The sequence below is a fragment of the Hesperophylax consimilis genome, chromosome 26 (genome assembly GCF_061612785.1).
Source record: "Hesperophylax consimilis isolate HC1 chromosome 26, BYU_Hcon_1.0, whole genome shotgun sequence".
NCBI classification, from domain to species: Eukaryota; Metazoa; Arthropoda; class Insecta; order Trichoptera; family Limnephilidae; genus Hesperophylax; species Hesperophylax consimilis.
In genome coordinates this window covers 9,614,251-9,633,160 of record NC_142861.1, presented here as the reverse complement: position 1 = coordinate 9,633,160, position 18,910 = coordinate 9,614,251, and the positions used below count along the sequence as shown (strand labels likewise).

General features: G+C 36.9%; 2 protein-coding genes across 4 annotated transcripts in view; one reads left to right on the top strand and one right to left on the bottom strand.

Moving 5' to 3' along the window:
- The window catches only part of LOC149411081 (uncharacterized), a 48,704-nt gene extending 43,225 nt beyond the window's left edge, over window positions 1-5,479 (bottom strand). For both annotated transcript variants that reach the window (XM_089647554.1, XM_089647555.1), the window contains exons 1-4: window positions 5,409-5,479; window positions 4,256-4,639; window positions 2,178-2,260; window positions 523-606 (exon numbers count right to left, since the gene is read on the bottom strand). In XM_089647554.1, coding sequence (XP_089503680.1) covers window positions 523-606; window positions 2,178-2,260; window positions 4,256-4,637 — 549 coding nt within the window. In that variant the 5' untranslated portion in view covers window positions 4,638-4,639; window positions 5,409-5,479. The remainder of the gene's footprint in view (window positions 1-522; window positions 607-2,177; window positions 2,261-4,255; window positions 4,640-5,408) is intronic.
- Window positions 5,480-5,586: 107 nt separating this feature from the next.
- Window positions 5,587-18,907, top strand: LOC149411080 (uncharacterized). Of its 2 annotated transcripts, none has more exons than XM_089647128.1 (5): window positions 5,587-5,694; window positions 6,470-6,847; window positions 8,898-8,977; window positions 11,613-11,696; window positions 16,575-18,907. In XM_089647128.1, exons 2-5 carry the CDS (start codon window positions 6,472-6,474, stop codon window positions 16,848-16,850), a joined length of 816 nt encoding a protein of 271 aa, XP_089503254.1. In that variant the 5' UTR covers window positions 5,587-5,694; window positions 6,470-6,471; the 3' UTR covers window positions 16,851-18,907. The 2 variants fall into 2 exon arrangements, with proteins under 2 accessions (XP_089503254.1, XP_089503253.1); XM_089647127.1 differs by having other exon boundaries at window positions 8,895-8,977.
- Window positions 18,908-18,910: the final 3 nt, after the last annotated feature.

The window sequence follows — 18,910 nt, the reverse complement described above, 5'->3', positions numbered from 1 at the left end:
TTCACTGGCATGTGTATCCGCGGCTTTACAGTGGAGCGCACGGCATGCAGGATTTATTTTACACCCGGTACACGTTATGTTATCTTTGAGGATGTTTTGTGGAGGGTCTTTTTGAGGAAAAGAAGGAAAGACCCATGTTGTAGGACGGAGACATAAACACAGAGGCCGGCAAATCGTTCCGTAGCCATTGAACTCGAGAATGATTCGTAGAAACGACTCATTCTCATGTAGGTGCGCATTTGGTTTGTTTCCTGAGTATGCACTAGTGCCGTATGGACCAATGAAGCTAGTTCTTTGGAGCATCTTCCATTGAAATACCAGCGAAACAAGGACAGCATACCTACCTGAGGCCTGTGCTCAGCGTTTGTTAAGATTAGGGGAATCTATCAAGGGTGTGTTTTAAATATTTTGGGACTCCAGACCAAATGTGGCTATCAAATTCAACAGTAGCGCGCACTTTGTATAGGGTTAGCATTTTGTGTACTATTTTTCAAATATTTTTTTAATTAAAAGTATTATTACCTTTGGGGTTATCCACCTAACCTTCCGGATGCGACTCATGGGAGTAGGGATGGATACAGACTCTGGACTGGTGAGTGCAAAACACTGAAAACAAAACATATTATCAATAAAATGTTTGTTCTATTTCAACCTGCAAAACCTGTTATGTTGCTTGGCTACACAATATTCATACACCGTCGTACTCATAATAGATAATACGGAGGGATAAGAACAGGTTAGTAGAAAATGTACAACACATAATACCGGCCGTAATACCACAGTTTTAGGGGCTGACAATTTTTTAAACCGCCCGACCCCCAGGATTAGGGATGTATTAATGAGGGATAATTAGGGATGAGTCACGGACTTTGTTCGATTTAACAAATATCAATGAAAATATAAAAAAGTAGTAACACCAATTGATAGCACTATCAGAAGAATATTTTTAATCGTAATATCGATTTACCAAAGCAAATAAGGAACACACAATCAAATTAGCCAAATTTCGAAGCAATCCAAAGCAGACCAGGGTCAATGATATCGTAGACGTCATCTGAAGAAATGTCATGTTAGCAACTAAACGCGAAATGCAAAAAATGACTGTTTTTTTGAGGATTTGAACAAAGTGAGTAAATATTATGAGTAAATATTTTGACCTGAGCAGTATATGGCCCTCCTCACCTATACCAGCGCTGCAGCAGCGTATTAGGGAATCTTTATAAGTAAGACGGACAGTGTTTAATATACCTTAGTTGTTTCCTCATTGCCGAGAATCGTGATCCCCAGAGGCGGCTCTAGGGGTCCAGAAGTGGAAGGACAGTTCAAAAAAAATATTTTTGAATAATCTTTAATTGATATTCTAGTGAATTCATAGGTAACTAACTACCCACCTCATGAATTCAAAACTCAAATTATACTTTATATTTTGTTATACATTATTTACCATTTTCATTAATAAACACGTCACTGAGCATTGTTTTTAACTTTGTATGAGAAGTAATTAATTTCCTACTAGGAATTAGAAATGCGCAGTTTATATAATATTTATTAAATCTGCTATTTTTTTAGGTACAATACAAATAAAAATAACAAAAAATGTTTTAAATCAAGCCATTTTTCTATAAACGCAAGTAACATAATGATTGTGAATGGGAAATTGACCAAAAAAACCCTGCGCAGCGAAGGTGAAAATTTTTCTTCAATTAAGGTTGAATCACGATGTTCTGTCTTTTGAATATTCAAAAAAAAGGTTATTATTTTGAGCAATCAAAACATTGAAGAAAGACTGAACACTTTTACAAAATAGAATAGAAACTGTTTAATATTTTTTGCCGCTAGTTATTTGTTTTATTTAGCCAAGATAGAAAAGTTTGGGGGCCGCCTGTTGCTCTCTCTACTGCAGGCAGACAATTGGTAGCCTACTGCGCATGAATTGAATGCCTAGCTTTGAATGGATATATTCAGTGTGCCAATTGTCACATCACTATGTTAGTGATGTTAATGCCATCACTATTACTATTGTCGTCTATTGTAAAACAGTGTGTGTATTGTCAGCCAGCAAGCTCGCATCTCTAAAATGTCTCCTGTATATCAAGTCTAAATAAACTAATAAAACAGTGACAAGTGTTTGATATAAAAACCCAAAGATTACATGAAACACCAATGTTAATAAGTACCTTTGCTGTAGAGTCTTCTCTTCCAGAACTCAATGGGTCCAACTCCGTCGTGATAGGGACTTCAATCATATATGTGTCATCTTCTGTAAATTAATATTCATAATAACTTTTAACAATATACATAAATACTACATATTGATTACAAAATGTAGAATGTGGATTATTATTATAGATGTATACGATTAGATGAGACATTTAAAACAAGCGTGGCTTCACTTAGTTGGAAAGTGTTAACATCTACCATTGTCGTAGTTTGACGTATGCCAATATCAAAACGACTTTAGGCGGCGTGTTAACAGTGCCAATAAGTTTGGTAGAGATGACTTAGTAACCTTCCTCAGCAAAGCGTGTTTTCACATCATTGAAATAACTGCTAACTTGCTAGGCAAGAATAAGAAAGGGTTGTTTCATAGAATTTGAACAATTCATCAAATTTTAAAGATGATTTTCACGTTCTGTGAAGGTTCTATCCAAGTTCTGTTATTATTTCAGTTTTATGAAGCAAATGGTCAATAATTATATAATACTAGAACATGAATAGTATTGATAACTGTATTTATTGTTTATCCCGTTAAAAATACACCCTAAAAATAATCGAAATTTTTCACCATGTTGGATGTTAGTTCTATTACAGACGTTGTATCAAACGACAGCGACACTACGGATGACGAGACCTAAGTTTGACAAAAGTTGTTTTGTAAATAGTTTTTTCGACAAACTTTTTTGACAAAAGTTTTTACAAAAAATCTGACGGTTTTTATTAAATTCCTGTACCAAGACGCGCTCCTTTTATGATGGAAAACTAACAGGCTATTTCAATTTATTTTTCACCTTGTTACTTCTTGAAAATATTGTCAAAAGAAAACAATTGTTACGCTGCGCAATTTTTGAACACAGGAATTTTTAAACCGAATTCAAAAAAGTGGACAACAACTACTGTGAATGAAATAAAAGCATTCATTGCCGTACTGGAAATGGGGATAACAAGGCGAGTCACCATCTTTCCATTTGGAAAAGGGATTCCAATGAGATAAGGCGATTCAACGTCATATTATGCGCTCGATGTAAAGAGGAATTAAATGAACTTTGCACGGGAAAACACGATTGCCAAGTGACATCATTTTTGATTAATATTTTTTGTAGTTGTAAATATGTAGTTTCTTTTATTAGAAGTATAACATATCATTCTTTACATATTGAATTGCAAAAATAATCATTAAAATTTGTTGATATTTGTCTTTTGAAAGTTTTTGCATTTATATTTAATACTTAACTGTAGCAATATACGTACATACTTGAAAAATAAGCATAGCCCTAAAACGGTTATATATGTACACTGGAGAAATAATTTTATCAGGTTCTAACAGTACCTATTTGTTTTTTCAGAAAATTAAAAAATAAGATTTGAAATACAGGGTTTTCCAATAAGAGGTGTTATTTTGAAAAGCACGCTATTTCGGTAGATGTTACTTTTGAAACTGTCATTTTTTGACATTTGACAAGTAGAAACTACGCCATTAATAAAAATGGAATGATACACGCTTCAGCAACGCATTGAAATTATTAAAATTCACTTGAGTGAATCAAATGCAAATCATCTTGAGTGATGAGGCCCCATTTCCACCTCGGTGGCTTCGTCAACAAGCAAAATTGTTGCATCTGGGGCTCGGAAAACCCAAGAGTTGTTGTTGAAAAGTCTCTCTGCCCTCAACGTGTGACTGTTTGGTGCGGTTTATGGTCCGGCGGAGTCATTGGACCTTACTTTTTCGAAAATGAGGCTGGAGCAACAGTTACGGTGAATGGATTGCGCTATCGAGAGATGATTACTGATTTTTTATGGCCGGAATTGGATGGTATTGATTTGGACAACATTTACTTTCAACAAGATGGCGCTACGTGCCACACAAGCAACGAAACCATTGATATTTTACGATTGAATATCTATCACCTGCTATTGGAAAACCCTGTACATAGAAAACATTGAAAATTAAACAAAAATGTTGAAAGAACTTAAGGTTTACACCAATGATATTATGTAACTCAATAGTTATTATTAATATTATGAAAAAATGCTTTACTAGAGTCTCCATCACAATCGAACATGGATTCTGGTCCTGTCACAAAGGTGTTCAGCAGTCCTGTGGTGCATTCATCTTTGACCTGGTCGCAATTGGGTTTGGATGCAGCCCCTCCGGTTTGTGCATTGTTTTTACGTTGAGCTAAGTTTTGTCTGATCTTTCTCATGTTGTCCCACTTCTTTCTCAGCGTTTCTGCGGTGCGGAGTCGGTAATTCCGAGCATTGAACTGGATTGCCAGCTTCTTCCATGCATCCTTCTTTTCCTTCCAGCCGGCCGCTTTTGTCGGCCCCTTCTCCAAAATGCAGGAACTACGTGAAATCAGCTGCTCCAGCAAAATGACTTCTTTGTCGGAGAAGTTTGGAGTTCGAATCCTGTGATCCATTCCTGAAATTATTATTATTTTATTTGTGAATACCGCACAAGGCCCACACTGCTTCCATCTAGAGCCAGTGAGACTATGGCAAACATTGGGGTATGTTGTGAGGCTGAAGGTAATGGGGAAGGGAAGGAAATGGGAGAAGAAGAACCTGGGAATTCAGATCCGGTCATCAAACTTTTTTTTTTACATTGGAGCTAATGTAAAAAAAAAGTTTGATGACCGGATCTGAAAACACAGGAGGCACAGATGAAAATAATTTCCATTGTGGAGATGAAGTTCTGGGAAGGAAACAGGTATGAGGGGTAAATAAAACCTTAATTACTATAAAAGGTACATTTAATGTAATTAAAAATTAGAATGCTAAAATTTGACAAATGCAGATGGTTTCATTTTATAATAATTAAGGTGAATCAAAAGAAAAAAAATCATATTAAGCTTGGCCAGCCATCCCGAATAATTACCGTTTTAAATAGTTGAAATGAGGTATTTTTTTAATAATTAGTGCGTATTGAAGCAGAATACGAGAATTTCACATTAAATTTAAGTATTTAATTATTCAGAAATGATAAATGAGAGCAAAACTATATGTCGGTATTTTCAGATATCTTATCAATTGGCTTATCTTGTCAGGGTTCGTACCAGAAAGCAACTTGACGAACCTAAATATCTCGCAAGCCGAACTTCAAAAGCAACTGAAATACCGGCCTTGCAACGTAAAACAATAAAATACAATTTTAAATTTGACGTTATGCATAAAACATACGGTACACTTACTAGAAAATAGCGAAAATTTACTAAAAGTAAACAGCAGAGGTTGACGTTTGAGTTGTTTTGATGATGACAGTTTGATTTGCATAGAAATTAGAAATACGTTCATCTATTAAAATCATAGACAAAGCGCATAGAGTTTAATAGAGGATCTGTTCTGTGGATGATATATCTATGGAGTGTTTCTAATTTCTATGAAAACCAAATGTCATAAAAAAATCACAACAACCCAAATGTCAACGACAGAGTGGTTTATTTATGTCAACGACTGCCTTTCCGTAAATTTTTGCTGGTAAGTATTATACGTACTGTTCAGTTGCTTTTTAAGCTCGACCTAAGAGATGTTTTCGTTCGTCAAGTTGCTCGTTGGTAGGAATCCTGATGAGATAAGCAGACCGGTGACATTCCTGAGCAAACTGAAATTCCGGCCCACAAGATCACTTGCTTAATTTCTTTCAGTTTTTCCTTTATTTTAGAATAAATTGTTTTATGTAAATTGCTTCTATTTTCTGGTAAATTTTGCGTGTTTTAGTAAATATACAGAAAATAGGGACACTCGAATACGCACATTTTATTTAAAAATAACACCCTGTATCATTTTGATAACATTTGAGAAATAGGTACTGTAAATAATTAATTTTTGTAATGATTTTTATCTTAATACGCAAACATATATAAATAGCACTTGATTTCAACTTAATTACTATAAGAAATAACTATTTATGTGGTGGGAGATGGTAAAAGATGATTTAGTAACATTTTTTCTCAATCAAAGTTAAGTTTGAAGGTTACGCAAAAATTATTAAAATAACCTTAACTAAACCCTAAAAACCTATTTAGTGCACGTCCATTCATAAACCTCACAACTTAAATAGTTATCTCCATTAGATATTGTAGTTGAAATCAAGTGTTGTTTTTTTAAAGAGATTTGTAAACATTAGATAGATAATTAAGCGTTTCCCTATTTTCTTTATGTTTACCCGTGTATTATGTATAATAGTGATTTTCAGTTTATTATTGTACAATATAATACAATTTATTTACCTCGCTTTACATTATCATTTCAGGAATGGAGAATAGGTCACGAATCCCTAACTTCTCTAAGAGCGAGGTGATTTTGCTAGAGGAGTTGGTCTCACGCAATTCTCGCATTTTGGAAAAGGGGGTGTCGAATGCAGCGGGCTGGGAAGAAAAGAAGAATGCATGGAAAAAGCTGGCAATCCAGTTCAATCTTCAGAATTCCTTTTTCCGCTCGGCAGAAACGCTGAGAAAGAAATGGGATAATAGAAAGATGAGACAAAAATTACAACGTGAAAATAATACACAAACAGGAGGGGCTGCATCCAAACCCAATTATAACCAGTTGAACGAAGAATGCACTACAGGACTACTGAACACCCTCGTGACAGGACCAGAATCCATGTTCGATTGCGATGGAGACTCGAGTAACGCTTTTTTAATAATATTAATAATAACCATAGAGTTAAATAATATTGTTGATTTTCGTTATTTGTTTTTGGGGTGTTATGCCGTGTTGCGCTAACTCCTTCTTTAGCCAACGTTTCGGACAGCATTGCAGTGTCCATCATCAGGGCAGATGTGTTATTTGAGGTTGTGGTGAAATGTGAGTTTATGTATGAGAGGATGTGATACCGTGTTGCCAGCTCCAACCCTCTGAGCTGACATTAAAGTATATATTATATATATTTTTTTTAAAGTGGTTTTCTTCGTTTAGCTCTGGTGTAGCCGTCAATTACCGGATACAAAGAACTATTGAGCTTAGCTCCATCGTCTCTATTAATATTTACGGGATTTTTATGTATTTCAATGGCCTCCGTAATCAGCCGTGCTCTATAAGTTTTGGGTTTCCCCAGGACTTCAGGAACAAATCCAAAATAATGCCCGGTGTCAATCAAATGCTCGGCAATTGCCGATTTGTCAGGGTGGCCGAGTTTACAAGCTGGTCTGGTCAAGCTCTGTCTGGCCTACATAGACCTTGTCACATCCAGTACAGCTGAGTTTATAAACTCCATCTGTTTGTATTGATTCAATATTGTTGATATATAAGAAACTACAGTCCACTTAAAAAAATATATTTTTAATCAATAATAGCTTTCTAACTTTAAATACTTAGATTATATGTTTTAATTGTTTTAGTTAGTTTTAATAGTTAAAATAATTGTCAATATTTATTTTTTCGGGCTCCCAAAATCACGCCAAATCTATGTACGTGATGTGTGGCATCACTAGTCTCAAAAATCAGTCTGGTTTTTTTTCTGCCGAATCTGTATTTTGTACGGGAGTTGAGAAGTTTTTTATTCTTAAGATTAACCGCTTTTAACTTTGAAGATTACTAAGTAAAATGTTAGCATCTCATCACTATTGTTATTGTATTGAACCAAAGTGCAAAAATACATCCATGACCGCATATAATAAATAATTTACTGGTGTTTCAAAACCTGCATTACCACGAAAGAAAAAGATATTGTAGACCATATATATATATATATTATTCGCGTGGTAGACTGGTTCTGATGTCAGGAAGTATCAGAATCATCAAGTTCATATTTACCAACCAAACTGTGTTTTAATGTGATGGTAATTTCTCCTCATTCTAGATTTGACTTTAATGTCATTCATACAAAATCGCACTAATGATCTGTGCAGGTCTTTAAGGTTAAACGCAACGCTCGTTGTATTCTACGTGTTCACAGATGGCGTTAATTAATTAATTTTGTTTAAATACGCTTTTGCAAGGTATTGCTTTACAGTATTAAGACAAATTATTTGTTTGCGCCCTCATATACGCAATATGAATATGAATAAATAGTTTTGTCCATATAAAAACTCAATTCTATCGAGAAAGGCATACAAATACAATATTGGATTGAATCATCGGTAAAATATTGTATTTGTGTGCCTTTCTCGAAAGAATTAAGTCTTTAAACTAACAAAACTATTGATTCATATTCATATTGCGTATATACGGGCGCAAACAAATGATTTGTCTTAATATTGTAAAGCAATACCTTGCAAAAGCGTATTTAAACAAAATTAATTAATTAACGCCATCTGTGAACACGTAGAATACAACGAGCGTTGCGTTTAACCTTAAAGGTTCATGGCCCATACAGAAGAAAGACGTAAAACTGTGCTCCATTTGGTTCAAGGGATGTATGGGGTGCGAAGTGGGTACTCATTTGCCTGATGTCGACATTAGCCTTACACACGTAGCAATATATCTGACAGTTGTTGTTATTCTGACTTAATTAGCAGTTGTTTTAATGATATAAAAAACACACTTTACTAAACTTATTGGTGCTGTTTTTGTAAAGTCATTTCGATAAAGGCATACATCAATGATGGTTGCAGGTCCACTGAAGTCGTAGAACAACTTTCAACTGTGGAGTCACTTTTGTGTTAAGTGTCTCATCTAATTATACATCTATAAATATTGTCAAATGTTATTATTCACATGAATGTTAATTACAGAAGATGACACCTATATGATTGAAGCCCCCATCTTAACAGAGTTGGACCCACTGAGTTCAGGAAAAGAAGACTCTAAAACAAAGGTACTTATTTACACTAAGACATTGAACTCTGTCCACATCACTGACATTAGAAGACATAGACATGCCCTAACGTGAAATCTGAGTATCGTTTCAACGAGCTGGAGGCAAACACTTGGCAATCTATTTGGCACCAGGCGGATTCGAGCATCTCTTAAACAAACTACGACATCATTCGTACCCTGGCCGCCGGCAAGCACACGTTGATATAACAAGACCCTGCGCAAAATAGTTTGCTAAAGTGGCGTTATGATTTGCAGCACAGTGCAGTTTAAGACTTTTCTGAGCAAGGCCTGAATGTTTGTTTCTCACTGGATCGCCTGAGGGTTAACTCATATTTTACCGTGATGAGTAAATTGTAAAACATTTGCAAAAGTGCAACTAAGTACTGTAAAAAAATATTCGATTATGGAAACAAGCTGAACTCTTTTTGCACGATTTAGGATTCTCAATTATGAAGCGAGTAATTTGCGCGCCATTAAAAACAGGACTAGTTATTTGTAAACAGGTAAATGGTGATTCGACGATGCAAGTTGCCTGTCGGATTCATTTATAATACAGTAGAACCTCGTTAATTCGAAATCCAGCGGACATCAAAAATCAAATTTCGAATTAACGAATTCCCACGTAATTCGAAATTTTACGAAAAAAAAAAAAAAAAAACGCCGAAAATCGATTTTCTCGGCCGCCTCTTCAAATCCGGGTGGTATTTTAGTTGTAAATTCGTATTAATACCAATTATTTCTTTATTTTCGCGGTCGATTACCGTAGCGGCCGGCCCTGTAAATTCAGATATTCACAATAAATTCGTAAAAATGCTTTATATTTACGCGTAAATCGAGATTTTGCTGCCGATTTCGGTCGCGGCCTACCCTTTAAATTGAGATATTCATAAAAATACGATATATTTCCGCGTAAATCGAGATTTCGCGGTAATTTTCCGTCGCGGCCGGCCCTTTATTTCAAATATCTGAATTTGAATTCGTAAAAATACGATATATTTCCGCGTAAAATGAGGATTCGCGGCCGTATTCCGTCGCGGCCGGCTCTTCAAATTCAGATATTCGAAATAAATTCATAAAAATGCTATATATTTACGCGTAAATCGAGATTTCGCTGCCGATTTCGGTCGCGGCCTACCCTTTAAATTGAGATATTCATAAAAATACGATATATTTCCGCGTAAATCGAGATTTCGCGGTAATTTTCCGTCGCGGCTGGCCCTTTATTTCAAATATCTGAATTTGAATTCGTAAAAATACGATATATTTCCGCGTAAAACGAGAATTCGCGGCCGTATTCCGTCGCGGCCGGCTCTTCAAATTCAGATATTCGAAATAAATTCGTAAAAATATGATATATTTCCGCGTAAATCGAATTTTGTCGGCAGTTTTTCGTCGCGGCCGGCCTTTTAAGTTCAGATATTTGAAGTAAATTCGTAAAAATATGTCATATTTCGGCATGGATCGAAATTTTTCGGCCGATTTCCGTCGCGCCGTATTTTTTCAACGCGGATATTCGAAGTAAAGTTAGTAAAAATACGATATATTTACGCGTAAATCGAAATTACGCGGCCGAGTTTCGTCGCGGCCGACCCTTTAAATGCAGATATTTGGCGTAAACTCGTAAAACTACGACATATATCCGCGTAAAATGTATTTTCTCGGCCCTTTAAACTCGGATATTCGAAATAAATTTGAAAAAATACGACATTCCAGTGTAAATCGATTCAGATTTACAAAATAATAATACTAATTAGGACGATGTATAACCACGTAAAAATACATTTTTCGGCGTTTTACCGCCACGGCTGACTTTTAGATTCAGATTTACGAAATATTATGATTTATTTTCGCAAAAATCAAATTTTTTCGAATTACACGAACAAATTTTCGTGCGCGGACAAAAATAAATTTCGAATTACGAATTAACGAATTTCGAATTAAAAAAAATTTTGTATGAAAAAATTTTTCAGCGGAAATTTTTTTTGCGAAAATTTCGAATTACGCGTTTTTTCGAATTATCGGGGTTCGAATTAACGGGGTTCTACATATAATAATAATAAAAACGTTTATTTGACAATAATTTTTACATGTTTGCATATATTTTGTATACATCATACATTTAGATAATTATATTGTCAAAAGGGCAACTGCTCAGTACATTCCGGATTTCTCCGGGAATGTAGCTGGTTTTCAGCAGTGCCTTTAATATAATGTGTTATAAATAGTTTAATTAAAATAAATCATTTTAATTAATAATAATAAGAATTCAATTTTTCAATTAATAATAAATTTAATTTAATTTTTAATTAATAATTTAAATAAAACATCAAAATTCAAACTAATTCAATAAATCAAATATAAAAAAATACTAAATCACTAAAAGAGACGCGCCCACGCCACATTGGTTTGTTCCCCTCTCTCTTATGGGCAGGTCTATCTTTTCTTTGGTCTGTGGTCCACATTGAATGTAATATTCATTCTGGAAGAGCTAATTATTTTTCTTTTCATCTTTGGTGTCGCTTTTTAAATTTAAGCAAGTGAAGCATTTCTTAACAACTTGTAGCTGCTATTGATGCAACATTAATAACATTTACGTAACTTGGTAGTTATTACATTTATTATCTTTCTTTCAGCATTCTGAAGTTGTCAACAATTATTGTCATGATTATTCCCCTAGAATGATTAGAAGACCCATCGAATTAGCATTAGTCACAGAGGTTTGTCATTTTTTGTAATATTGTGATGATTTTATTTTATTCAACTGTGTATTCAGTTTCAGTAGGTAACATGATGCATTATATTATTATTTATAAACTTCAACATCACACCTTTTTAAAATGATCAGCCAAATAGGTCCGGTATTATATTGATTTTAAGCTCGGCTTGGAACATAATCCATTTATAGGTCGTTAGCCTAGATATCAGCAATATTACACTATTGTCTATGATTTTAATAGAGAAACGTATTTATTTTTTGTTTGTTAAACGTGAGTGATATATCTATGCTGTTAAACGTGAGTGATATATCTATATATCTATCTATATATATCTGCCTGAAGACTGTAATAGAACCATTTAATATTGCCCAAAAATTGATTCTCAAAGTTATATGCAAGAAAAAATGTTGATATCCTACGCAGTTACTTTATAAGGAATGTAATATCATGAATTTAAAACAACTAACTAACCATCACGCCGTTTTACCGCAGGGGTAGGCATAGAGGATGGACCGCCAAACAACTCGGTCTTGGCACATACTTCTTGCCTCATTCACATTCATACATACTCTTCTATTATTCTGACTCTTGACATGGCCTTCACTTGATCGTGCCATGTCTTCCTCGGGCGTCCCCGACTTCTGCTACCATTCGCATTTGCATCATATATCCTCCTTACTCTCCTTTCTTTGCTCATTCGCTCTATATGCCCAAACCATCTAAACGTCCCTTTCTTAATCTTGCCTTGCACTCTTTGCGGATCTCCACATTCCTCACACGATCATACATGGATTTACCACACATACACCTCAGGGATCTCATTTCAGCAGCATTCAATCTACTTTCATCCTTTCTTTGCCAGTTCCGTGCCTCACTTCCATACTTCGGGGTAGGTACCAGCACTCCATTGTGAACTGTTAACTTCGCTTCTTTGGACAATTTTTTGTTAGCGCCAACTGCGTTCAGTCCTCCATTAATGGAGTTACCTGCATTTACCTTTCTTTCAATATCTCTGTCAGCCTTCCCATCTGTCGTAAACATACTTCCTAAATACACAAACTCATCCACCTGCTCCAAGTATTCCTCATTCACAACTATATTGCACACTGTTTTCTTACTCTCTCTTTCAAACACCATTTCTTTAGACTTAGTTACATTCATCATTAAGTCATTCGCTTTTCCGTGGTCAGCTGTTTGTTTTCGGACTTCGGACCCTTCAAGATGTGCCCAGGAGATTGGTGAAGTCATCAAATCGGCGATGGATGGCTTCATACAATCGACTACTAAAGAAACTGGTGTGGGCTCAAAGCCGTGGTTCAGTCGACAATGCTCCGAAGCAGTCCGACGAAAAAACGCGGCTTACCGAGCCTACAACACATCTCGAACGCCCGAAAGCAGATCAGCATACAACAAATCGGCAAAGGAATGCAAGAGAATCATCAATAGGTCAAAATTCGAACACGACCTGCAGATCAGCAAAAAGCTGGCTGCCTGCCCGCATGGCAGCAGAGCATTCTGGTCGCTTGCGGGCTCAATAGGTCGAAATTTTTGCAAACCCAGTTTGCCACCTCTTACCAGACCTGACGGCTCACTAGCAAACACCGCCACCGAAAAGGCTAACTTATTAGGGAAAATGTTTGCGGAAAACTCGACCCTCGACGACGGGGGTGCTGTTCCGCCGTCGGTTCCTCACTGCGGCTTCTATATGAAAAAGCTGAGGATCCGGCATCGGGATGTACTCCACGTCATACGGGGGCTCGATGTTAACAAAGCTAGTGGACCTGATGGAATACCTGCCCTGGTATTGCAGAGGTGTGCTGCGGAAATAGTTCCAGTTTTGACAAAGCTCTTCAAAATGTCCCTGAAGTGTGGCACTGTGCCCTCTGGTTGGAAAAAAGCGGTAATTCACCCTATTCCCAAGAAAGGTGACCGCTCCAACCCGGCCAACTACCGCCCCATAGCGATCACATCAGTTCTGTCCAAAGTGATGGAACGTGTGATCAACGACAAACTGCTCACATACCTCGAGAAGAACAAAATTATCAACGACCGTCAATACGGATTCCGGCGGAACCGCTCTTGCGGTAATCTTCTCGCGTATGTGACGCATGTTTGGGGGCGGTGCCTAGAACGTCACGGTGAGACCCAAACGGTCGCACTAGACATATCCAAGGCCTTTGACCGGGTCTGGCACCGATGACTTGTCAACAAATTGCATTCTTACGGACTTCCCGCATCCCTGTGTACGTGGATTGCTGACTTTTTAAGGGATAGGTCGATTCAGGCGGTTGCTGACGGTTTCACCTCTTCCTCGCACTCCATAAATGCTGGCATCCCACAGGGATCGGTTCTGTCTCCGACTTTGTTTTTGTTGCACATCAATGACCTTTTGACATGTGCACCGATTCATTGTTACGCGGATGACAGTACAGTTCATGATAGCTTTTTGTTTGACAAGCCCCCAAAGGGCACACAAACTCCAACGGCTCGGAGGGCTTTGAAGCAGAGAATGGACGGTTATCTCGAGAGTATTTCCTCCTGGGGTAAAAATAATCTCGTTGAATTTAATGTTTCAAAGACCCAATCCTGTCTGATTACTTCTAAAAGGGATCCAAATGATAATCTAGTCTCCTTCAACGGAAGCAATCTTCCGAACAGGCCTTCCATTGATATGCTTGGTGTAACTATAAGTGACCAGCTCAGGTACGGGGGCTCCATCGAAGCCAGAGTAAAGTTGGCCTCTCAGAAGCTGGGCGTACTGTACAGGGCCCGCAGATACTTTAATAGTACACAACTGCTCACCCTGTACAAATCGCAAGTGCGCCCTACTGTCGAATTTGGCAGCCATCTCTGGTCTGGAGCCCCAAAATACCTGAAAAAAACCCTTGACTCTGTGCAGAAACGGGCGGTCCATTTGATAGATTCCCCAATCTTAACAAACGGACTGCAATCTTTAGAGCACAGGCGTCAGGTAGGTATGCTGTCCTTGTTCTATCGGTATTACAATGGAAGATGCTCTGAGGAACTAGCGTCATTGATCCCTTCGGCACCGGTGCGTAGTCGGGATACACGCCAAACGCGCGCCCAACATTTGTACACAGTTGACACTTGTCACATGAGAACGGGTCGCTTCTACGATTCGTTCTTAAGTTCAACAGCTCGGCTGTGGAACGAACTGCCGGCCTCTGTGTTTCCTCCCTCCTACAACATGGGACTCTTCAAGACCCATGTTCACTCCTTCCTCTCCACAAAAAGACCCTCCACACAGCATCCCCAAAGATGACATAGGCCCTGAGGGAAATTATTTTCTTCAGGGCCTCCTGTGTGGAGTAAATATAAAAAAAAAATAAAAAAAAAATTCTTCATGCATACTTTGTTCATCCTAGATACGAGAGACTGTAGATCATTCATACTATTAGCAATCAGCACCGCATCATCAGCACCGCATCATCAGCATACAACAGGCAACATACTTTCAGATTACTCAAATTCGCGCCCAATCCCACCTCTTTAAATTCTTGCATACAATAATTATCCATGTATAGATTGAAAAACCACGGTGACATTCGTAATCACTCCATACTTGGACAACACCTTCCATAGCTTTTTCCTGTTGACTCAGTAGTATGCTTTTTGCAGATCTACAAAAGCACAGAAAAGTTTCTGGTTTTTTGCCAAAAACTTCTCAGTGAGCATACGCAATGAGAAGATCTGGTCCATGCACCTCCTTCCACTCATAAAAGCACCTTGCAAATCCCATATTTTATCCTTTGTTTCCTTTCTTACCCTTTCAATCAAAATTCTACCATACAGCTTGCCAACTGACAGGCTAATAGCCCTATGATTCCCACATTTCATACTTGACCCTTTACCTTTGTATAATGGCATGATCACAGCCCTTCTCCAATCTAAAGGCGTGTAACCCTCCTTTAAACATTGGTTAAAAAGATTGCATAACCATGTGAACATTATACGGCTACCTCCTTTAAAATATTCAGCAGCAATATTGTCGAAACCGACAGCCTTACCATTCTTACATTTAATCGATCTTTCTATCTCATCCATGCTAATTTCGGTAACATTCACTCCACCATCATTCATATCTGATTCGCCGCTGGAATCACTGTCACTCACTTCGCTTTCGAAAACTTCCTCGAAATACTTCACCCATCTCTCTTTTATTTTTTCCTCATTCGTCAACATTTTTCCATCTTTCGATTTTATCACTTTCATGCTTCCTTTTTCTGGGCCACTCCGGGACCTTTTGACTTCCTTCCAAAACAACTTAATGTTTAAGAATGCAGCAAATTCATACTACAAGAATTGGCTCTGGTCTGAAATTTATGCCAATTCACACTAAATTCTCATTTGGGCAAAGATATTATTTGTACCAGGCTCCACTTCTATTTAATAGCCTTCCAGATTACATTAAATTGTCAAATTCTTTGTGTACGTTTAAAAATAATGTTAAATTATTTGTGTTATCCGAGGATTTCCAATATATTTTTTCATCTTTGTCCTTTTATAATGTTTTAAAATAATAGTTTATTATATTTTTTCTTGCAATTAAATATCAATGTATATCATGGTCACCCTACAAGTTTACTACATGTACTGTAATGAATTGGCTGGAATTAGATTAATAGGTACCACGTTGGTACCCAATTCGTAGAAATGTTAATGTAACAATATTGTTCTCTTAATATATAATCTTTGTGCTATTTTTTATTATTTTGTAAAATTATTATCCTCAACGCAGGCTTTTCCAAGTGAGGTTATAAATGATCTGAAGAAATATGCCAGTTTTCGTATACTGTTTGCAACATTAATTACATGATCTTTCCACCGAAGTATTAGTTTTCTTATCTTCTGTTCCAGAATATAAGAAAAATAAAAATCCCTGTAACTACCAAAGCCAAGTGGCGCTTTCTGGCAGATATTAAAATAAAACTTACGGCGGCACGACTCCGACATGAACGTGAGGAGCACATCCTGAAGATGGAATGCCTCAAGGTCAAACGGCGTGAGGAAGAGAAGGAGCACCTGCTCCGAGCGGAGGAAATTCGCTTTAGGAGAAGGTGTCTTGAGGTCCAACACCAGGAGGGCCACCAGGAGCATGTGCGCAGGATGGAGAAAATCAAACGGGAGGACTGACATCCGGACTAGTCTAGTTACCCAACTCCCACTACTATAACTGAAGTCACCAACGAGCGATAGCAAACTCTTAATAAATCCTGCTCTCTGCCCATAGCAAGAGACGTGCGTCTGCTCACCTTCTATTGCTTGAGGTCTAGCTACAGATGGCTCGCACCAGAGAGGTTCTTGGTGGCAAATGAGAAGTTGATACCGTGGTTGTTGTTTCTCGTCTGACAAAGCGCGCCCCGAGAAGATGGAGTCCATTCAGCTCGTAGATGATAGAAACAAGAATCAAGTTCAAATTATAAAGCCTTTATTGTACAAAACAACATAGTACAAAGGGTAAAATAGCTTATAGGTTCTTCCTATTTATTACAGCTAACCCAATTAACAATAATAGTAGAGCTCACAATATTTATTGTAATATTTGTGGACATTATATATGTAATGTTAATATATCTACCGAAGAGATAGACAAAGGATAAGAATGAAGATATATTGAATACATATAGCAAATTTATAAAAAGCATTCGTGGTGTAGTGACATTTGTTTTAAAAGAAATTTTTTAAATTTATATTGTATTATTTAAGTGTATTTAACCACGTGTCACCAACATCGTTCATCTACGCGCAGTGGCGCCCTGCCTGCGTTTCTACCTACACACCAAACGCATAACTTTCATAGGTTCCACTGCTTTGACAGTCGGATCTGTTTGGTCGTAGGCCGGCGACAATCGCCATGCTTCCACGCGACATCTGTCATTGTTTCTATTATCTGTGATCCAGCCCAAAATCAAACTATGATGATAATGTTGATTTATCGGAAGATTTACTGAACGACTTTGTTGAACCAAGAAGAATGTATGAAAGAAAGCTTTTTTGATACCAGTAGTCACTTTATGAGGTGGATCATCTTCAGGGTCTGGTCTAAGCTATGCTTACACTGGTTCAGATTCCCACCCAGGCGTCACATCGTGGGTTCAATCACTCAGTTGGCCCCATCATTGAAGAAACAACACATTCTGTTTGTAATGATTATAGTAGGAGATTTTCAAATATTGTCTGGTTTTTCGTCACCTGCCAATGTTTGTCTTTGTGTTTTTGAATGTTTTTTTTATAACCAATAATAATAATAAAACAAGCAATGATGAAATCAGAATTCGTATATTATGTACTTTACTAAATGTTATTACATTTGTTTCGAATTGCACAAAAGAGTCAGAAGTTTGTAATTCTCCCTACGAAAGGATGTACGATTGGCCATTTCTGATCGCGTAGACGAATGGGTGATCAGCTTCGAGTCATGTGGGATCTGTTGTGAAATAATAGCGCTAATGGTGGAAATTTTAATCCTGGAAAATATGTACAGGAAAACTGCTTTAGATAATGCATCAAAAACACTGGAAACATTACAAATAGGTGATGATGATACAATCATTTATCCCTAGGTTTAAACAAAGAAAAAAGTTATTTATATTTTTTACTTCTACGTCATGTAGAATCACCTCCCAAAGTTTGTGCACTTTACCCCCGGATACCCTGTACATGTATACTTCAGCATCCCTTTTACAAACAGTCGCCGACCACCACTGCTACTTATAATACGAAAACTTAAAGTCGCTCAAAGACATTGTATGATGGATTAACAGGAAAAGTAAAAACTTACCACTCCTCTAACTACAACAATACTAAAATATTATTAGTTTATGTTGGATGATGAGCATTTTGAGAATAATGAGGTCAATAATATCATTCCCTGCAGATGTAGTGTGATTGTGATATAAGTGATGTGCATTTTGATAATGAGAACATTATATCTCCTTGCGTAATGGCGTAGTGTATTAAAATATCGTCAGTTAAGAGCGACAAGTGGCTAACTGAACATTTTTTGCAAATTGTGTTTTCACAATATCCTTTATTAAATATTTAAATTATCATTACACCTTATTTTTGAAGATATAGGAAATTGTAAGGAACCCTTGATTATTAAGGACCAAATGTTGGTTAGTCACTTGTCGCTCTTAACCGACGATAACAATAAAATGTGTTTTAACAATAAAAAGGTAGAAATTACTTCT

What these genes read in the sequence shown, in the direction of transcription:
- LOC149411080 (XM_089647127.1), top strand. Translation starts at nt 6,472, where the DNA reads ATGGAGAATAGGTCACGAATCCCTAACTTCTCTAAGAGCGAGGTGATT. An exon ending in CGATTGCGATGGAGACTCGA is followed by an intron (nt 6,848 to 8,894) that starts GTAACGCTTTTT and finishes TGTTAATTACAG; the next exon opens with AAGATGACACCTATATGATT. An exon ending in AAGAAGACTCTAAAACAAAG is followed by an intron (nt 8,978 to 11,612) that starts GTACTTATTTAC and finishes TCTTTCTTTCAG; the next exon opens with CATTCTGAAGTTGTCAACAA.